General features: G+C 38.7%; 1 protein-coding gene across 1 annotated transcript; it reads right to left on the bottom strand.

Moving 5' to 3' along the window:
- Nucleotides 1-787: 787 nt before the first annotated feature.
- On the bottom strand, nucleotides 788-6,701 carry RPL (POX (plant homeobox) family protein). The gene is made up of 4 exons (XM_059571752.2): nucleotides 5,427-6,701; nucleotides 1,955-2,325; nucleotides 1,784-1,844; nucleotides 788-1,668 (listed from the first exon to the last, which is right to left on the bottom strand). Exons 1-4 carry the CDS (start codon nucleotides 6,342-6,344, stop codon nucleotides 1,135-1,137), a joined length of 1,884 nt encoding a protein of 627 aa, XP_059427735.2. The 5' UTR covers nucleotides 6,345-6,701; the 3' UTR covers nucleotides 788-1,134.
- Between the last annotated feature and the right edge of the window lie 780 nt (nucleotides 6,702-7,481).

The following is a 7,481-nucleotide window of genomic DNA, read 5'->3' on the forward strand; positions in this document are numbered from 1 at the left end:
GGCCATGCACAAATCAAACATTACTATATAAATAAAAAACATTGGTTCCTCATCAACCATTAAATAGAACCTCGAATCACCCGCCAGCTTTTCTAGTGTCCACTTTTGTCTGGAGCACAGGCGCACAGCATTTACTCCACTTTTTTATAACATCGAAAGGTACAAAATAATATGATAAGATACCCATTAGCCCAAGTGATAGACTGAAATGATTATGAAACAAGCTTTTTCCAGTGGGTAAAATAATCCATGCAAAAGCAAAGATTTGCAAACTCCAGCTCCACTGCTTGATTTGCTCCTAAGCAAACAATTTTTATTCATTAAAAAGGATTCTGTCGGCAGGTTTCCTTTTGTTAATTAAATAACATTGTTGTTGTTTTGTCAGAATATATCATAACGAACTGCAACCCAGCTAGTTTTTTAGTCCTAGTCTTCAACCGGTTTATATTTGTCTCCTTCTACCTTCAACGTGAGTTGTGGGCAAGTTCACATTTGGTCAAAAGTTGTATTTCAAGAAATAATCCAGCACCCATCAATGGCTCTGCAGAGATGTGAACTCCATACAAACATATCAAACGACAACAGGGGACAAAAACTGTCACCCTAGTAAACAATGCAAAGTCAACCCCGTAGTGTACAAAACAATTGATTTGAACTATTGTGACAAAGCCAAAAAGAGAGATGCAAGAATCCTGAAAAAATAATATTAGTAAAACACAATAGAGCTAAGAAACTGAAAAATCCATGCAAATCATGAGGATCAGAAACATGTTTTGGGCTCCATTACTGATGAGAAAACCTATATTCTCATTGACCTCGAGAGTTGAGATAGTGAAAGCACAATATAAGGCAAATCTAACCCAGATTTGATTGGCCTAAGCCATGGTATCTTTTCTTATCATATAAATTTACACAAGAATTTTACACCAATAATTTATGTTGTGAGTCTTGAAGAGATTGTATACAATGCGATGATGTAACATACCTCTTACAACATAACAGGCAACTATTTAGCCACTCTTGTGTCAGCTTGGAGTCTGGGGAGTTGATAAAAAGCGCATCTAACTGGGAAAGTGTCAGTATATATAATATCCAATTAATTGATGGACAGGCAGGGCTTAAAACTGAACATCTTCAGCCCACAAAGTCATGCAAAAGCTGCCCACCGATAACATCCCTTCCAAAATGCCGATTATGCGATTCAAAACCGCCCATAACATATCCCTCGCCATTTGTGTCGAGGCCGAGACCGAAGCGTTGAGCTGCATTGATGGGAAAGGGCTCTGATAAACCAATCCCATTATTCTGGTGAAGGCCCAATGTTAAAGAAACCCCACTATTACCACCACCTGCCATGCTCACACCTACCCCCAAATGAGGATGACTTGAGAAGTTGTAAGAAAAGTTTTGTGGTTCCTCATTCCCCACAGGTATATCAGCAAGTTCATTTCTAGTGCGTTTTGATGGGGCGTCTTGAATCCTATGGGTGGAGGTGGACGGGTTGTCGGATACAAGAGAGTTTGCTGAAGTTAAATGATCACTTGACCGGTTTGCACTTCGGTCATCCCTTTGTAGACCTTTTTGGGCTTGCCGTGTTTCTAGCATGTGTATTTCTTCCACCATTGGCTTCCAAAGCCTCACTCTTGCATTGATAAACCAATTAGAAACCTGGTTTACAACAAATGTAGTCAAAATCAATTTAACATCATCTCAGACCTAAATGAATATGGAAAACATTTAAATTTTTGAAAATAACACTAGGGCTTACGAAGCAGAGCCATACCTGGCTCCGTGACAGACCAGTTTGTTTAGCCAACATCAGCTTGTCTGTATCCGTAGGATAACTGAAACAGAACATAGTAACTGAACAATGTAAGGAGGGAAAACATGTCTGGTTATTCCAATGAGGAATTTGTATATTATTGCATGTTAATCAACTAATTAAACTGCTTACGGATGCAGAAAGTGTTCAAACAACCATGCCCTGAGAACGGTTACAGCACGTTCAGGAAGCCCCCTTTGGGGTCGCCAAACAGGTTGGTGCTCAAGGAATCCGGAACCATGTACAGGTCTCTGGCAATAAAGACCCCTATCAGCATTCCCAAACCTTGGAGCTTCATCTTTCCCATGGGTTGCCTGACCCTCACCCTTATTGGTGAACTGAAGCTGGTCAGTAATCGCATTCTTCAAGCACCTGAAATGCTTAGACATAGATTTTATAGCCAAGTTTGCATAGGGAGCAGCATTGCCTAGCCCAGCAACATACTCAAATGATGCTACTACTGCCTGCATCTGTTGATAGTATTGCTTGTACCTCCTGTAAACCTAGTGGAAATGTGAAAACAGTGAAAAACTACCCATCGATGGGACTAGGAAATCATAGTCCATACAATTATTCATTGCTCCAATTCATGCATATATGTCTAGGAGACATTGAAAGTCAAAAATACCTAAAACTACTCGGTTCTTGTTGCAGTTTCCTAGACCAGAATAGGTGTCCAGAAAAATAATAACCCATATTTATATTTTACAAAAACATAGAAAACAAATTCTATTAGACATAGAAATGGTTTTAGAGTTGCATCCACTACAATTAACTAGGCCACAGATGAATCCATCCTTATGTGGAGCCTCTACCCAATAAAAAAGGTTGCAATACCAAAACCCATACTTTTTAAAGAATGAAAGCATACAAGAAAACAACAGCTTCACATGCAGATTAGAATTCATCTTAATCAGCTGCAACATGTCTAATATTTTCAAAAGGACCAGGTGACATTCCAACTAAGGGAACATAATTATCAACAATGTGGCTGGTGGAAGCACAAAATTACTCAAACGGTAATCATTTTACTCCACCATTGCTGGTGATATACCCCAGTTATTTCCTACTCAAAGCAAATTAGAGCTCATTCTCATCGATTCTTCTTCTTGTCCTTGTGAAGGAGGGGGAAGGAGGTCTTGATTTTTCAGTCACTCATCTGTCTTAAATGAGGGAACACCAAAATCATATTTCCAGAAAGGAATCCACCTCAACCAAATTTACCCTCAACCCCAGCTGATAGGATCAGGTGCATGAATTCTTTTATGCCCACTCAAACTTACCTAAGACTTTCGAAAAGGATAAAAAAAAATAATAATAAAAAAAATAAAAAATAAAAATAAAAAGAAAGGCGAAATTACAGCTACCCCACAAATCACCACCCAATTTGCAATGTCTCCCCAAACTTTAAAAAGTTGCAATGTCCCCTCAAACTACCCAGCCCTTCCACTAGACCTTCTCAATTAGGGGTTTTTGCTAACTCCAATGGAAACCAAAATAACAATAATACTCCTACTTAAGATTAAAAAAACAAACAAAGAGAAAAAGGAGACCCATGTGGCCAGGCCATGGGTCACACAGCCAGGTTGTGGGTCACCCCGTGGCCAGCAATTTTTTTTTTAAAAAAAAAAAAAAAAAAAAAAATTCTAAATGCATATATAGTCGTATTTTCACACATCTCTTGGGGTGTAACGGACATTTTATGTCACTTGTGGATCATGTAAATTGTCTGCCGTCGAAGTTAATGAAAAATTTTAACATTGGGGGTAAGTGAAAGGGCTATGCAGTCATTTTTTTTTTTTTTTTTTTTTTGGGAAGTTTGAGGGGAGTACGTGTAGTTTCCCCAAGAGAAAAAACATCCACTATGAGTATCAGATTTGAAGCTAAGATTTAATCTAAACCCCCAGTAGTGAGACCAATCTCATCTGAGTCACCACTAGAGTGGTTAAAACAACATGCTGTAATATAGGGATACTCAAATTCAACTCTTGGAAGTTATAGATCGAGGTAATTGAATAGATAAGGGACAGATAAAGACATACTCAGAAGGAAACTAGCATTCTTATATAACCAACTTGAGGTAACAATAACTGTTTCACAATAAAGAAAACAAAAAAGTAAAACATAAAGCATCCTACTCCCTACTCACATTTTTTTCTACAACCAAATCTTGCAATATTGGTATAAATTTTTTTTTTTTTTTTTTTTTTTTAAAAAAAAGGACCATAATCTTCAGGTGATTTCAGTTTTTTCTATGATATATTTCTAAGAAGTTTTGAACATATTTAGTTGCAATAAGTGTACCATTTGAGTAGAGTTATTATTTCAGGAGAATGCGTGACATTAAAAGGCCTCATTGAGTGAAAAGATGAACCAAAGACTGATGATATCTGAGTGCATGGAGGGAGCATCTCTGTTAAAATGTCTCTTGTTCTATAACTAGATATCTGATAATTATTGGCTGACAATAACTGTTTATTGAAGTATATCTCACAGTAATAATTTTTAACTACCATCCTTTTTGCAATGTCCATCATGTTTCAATTTTTGCTATCCCTATAAGGAAAGCGGGCTTGATGACCACCTAAACACCGACTCAGAAAAGTAGGTAATTTCCATAAACCCCTTCATTTTTCTTTTGAAACAAGTCAATTACTCCTCACATGCCTCATTCCTTATGCCTAAAACATATAATAATGAGCTACTTTTGCACATAAACAAGACTGGCCCTTTAGCCATTACTCATAATTAAGGTAATAGTGACAAGTAGACCAACTACTCACATAAATTCTCCATTACTTGCTAATATAACAACAGCCTACAAACTAGACGAGCAACTCGAAAACACAGTGCATGAGCATATACATGTGAAGGAATCAATTACTTCACAACCCATTGAGGCATTCTTCAGTTAAACTGATGACAAATTTCCCCCTTGTCATCTTCTGAATTCAATATACTGAGACGAATCAAGTAAAGAGAGCAGGCACCTTGTAGTAATCTACTAATTTCATAATACCATTATGCTTTATTAACACACTTTATATATAGAGTATAAAACCATATGAAACAGATTCTTTGATTCACTTTATACACACTACGCCTTAAATTTGATGTCAATATCCCCTCCTAGAACTCATTCTATGGCTGTCAGACACTTTAGAAAGCCAATCTTAGTGCATATATTCCCCTCCTGTCACCTTTTCCAAAAAGATGATTTTAGCGATCACCAAGACCATCTATCCTTTAATTACAGAATCTAATGCACAAAGAAAACAGCTGAGGAAGCTATAAATAACAAAATTAAAACACATTATCCATGCAACACCACGAACTGCACGTTGGTTAAACCAATGACCAACCAAACACTTTAAACAATCATTTTATATATTTAACAAAAAAAAAAAAAAGAATTCCAGAAACAACTTCTACAGTGACAAAGGTTGGATTAATTTCAGAAACACCCATCTCGAAGAAGGATCTTGAATGGAGGAAAGATCACACATTGTACAACTATAAGCCGAGTTTGGAAGAAAGAAAAATTAAAACAACTAAATTAAAGAAGCATATATGTGTGTATATATATATATATATATATATATACCTCATCAAGCATAGAAATGAGCCTGGACTTCTTTCTCCGAATCTCGCCGCCGTCCCCACAAGTAAGCGGATCGTCGACAATTCCACTTGCACTGAGGCTCTCCAAGGGAGAGTCCATGAGAGCGGAATCCGCGGCCATCTTTTCGGCGTAAATTCCACGACCGGCGACATCGCAGAACTCCTCCAGCAACTGTTGAGCGGGCTTCAAGAACCTGGATCCCTTGAGAACCGAAGCGTAGCCGGTGAAGGGACCGAGCGGGACGGAGCTCCGCGAGACGACGTCGTTGGAGGCGGAGGCACTCCCACCAACAATGCCTGGAATATTCACATACCCACCACCGCCAGAGCCGTAACGTTGAAGGTTCAGCTCCAGCGGAAGATTGCTTTGGTGGGCAGCGTGGGAGGAGAGAGATAGAGAGAGCGGTTCCGGCTTAAACAACACGACGTCACCCCCACCACCACCACCACCACCGCCATTATAACTCTGATCGAAATCTCGAAGGCTGTGAAGGCTTCGAGGGGCAAAGAGAAAAGGGTTACAGTTAATGTCTTGGATAGAGGTCGGATTTATAGGCAAAGAGTGTTGGTTATGATGATGATGATGATGATGATCCAAGTAAGGATTTTGAGAAGCCGAGGAAGAAGACGAGCCTCCACCGTTCATCATACCTCCAACGAACCCCATCAGATTCACGCTTTCTTCTTTCACACTCTGGTTGGCTTTGCAAGCTTCACCGGGGTGAAACTGGTGTCCGGTAAGCAAATCGGAGGAGAGAAGCGAGGTGGGATCGTAGAGAGGAAGCAATCCCGCGCAGCCTTGGAGGTTTGCTGTGGTGGTTTCCACCACGCCGGAGACCACTCTCAGCTTATCTCTTCTGCTTTGTTGTGGAACATGGTAGGGCTCGAAACCCTCCGCCATAGCCAAACCCACAACAACAACAACAACAAAAAAGAGGAGAGAGAGAGAGAGAGAGAAAGGTAAAGAGTTTGGGGCAGTATGGGAATTAAAGAAGTTGAGAGGATGATAGGAGAGAGAGAGAGAGGGGGGGGAGCTAAAACAGTGAAAGAGATGGGGTGGTGATGAAATGAGAGGCTATCATGATGTTATTCTGAGCTGCAAAAGTTATGGCAGAGACTGGCTCAGGTTAGCAGTGGATACGTGAAATTGATTGAGAGTATTGGGGCATGGGGTGTAGCTTAGCTATCTTCACGCACGCATCTTTCATATACTCATATTGCACACACACTCACAAACACAAAATTCACACAACAAAATCTTGTTTCTTTCTTTTTCTTTTTTTTTTTTTCTCTCAGAGGGATAGGGTTTCGAGGAACCGGAACGACGACCGGCTATTTCCGGTAATAATCGAACTAACGGAACTGTGTGTGTTTCAGATATTTCTGACAATGGGGTTTTGGTTATGTTTTGTCGTTTTGTTGATTTTGGGGTCGTGTTTTTCTTTTTCAGTTAAATAGGATTTTTGCTGTGTAGTTGATTGGGGGAGTGTGGGTTAAGAGAGAGAGAGGGCGATGATGACGCACGTGAGAACGCGGGAACAGGGCGATGAATGAATGAGAAAGCCTGATCAGTTTGCCCTTCTCAACACTCATCCGCCAAAAGCTTTTTTTCTTGCTTCTCGCTTTACGAGGTTTTGTTCGTTTTATTATTATTTCTCTAAATATTATATTCAATTTAAAGGCTATATATATATATATATAAAATAAAAGAAAAATAACATGACAAAGATCTTTGGGACTCTAATGAAAGTACTAAAATGTCCTTGGGACAAATTATTGCTCAATTTATTTATTGAAAAATATTTGGGAACTAATAATTCCTACATGGAATCTAAGGTATATATAGACTCTACTCTATCACTATGATTAGAACTTAGAGTAGGAGTTGTATAAAAGCTTCATCAATTTTCGGTTAAAAATTGTTGATTTACTACGTACGACTAAAACATGCAAGATTTCATCAATTTCTTAGAGTAAACTTTATAGATTTTATATGCTAATAATAAACATGTAATATATTTTAAATAATTGTTCCTAA

Source organism: Corylus avellana, chromosome 10 (assembly GCF_965113065.1).
Source record: "Corylus avellana chromosome 10, dhCorAvel1.hap1.2, whole genome shotgun sequence".
NCBI classification, from domain to species: domain Eukaryota; kingdom Viridiplantae; phylum Streptophyta; class Magnoliopsida; order Fagales; family Betulaceae; genus Corylus; species Corylus avellana.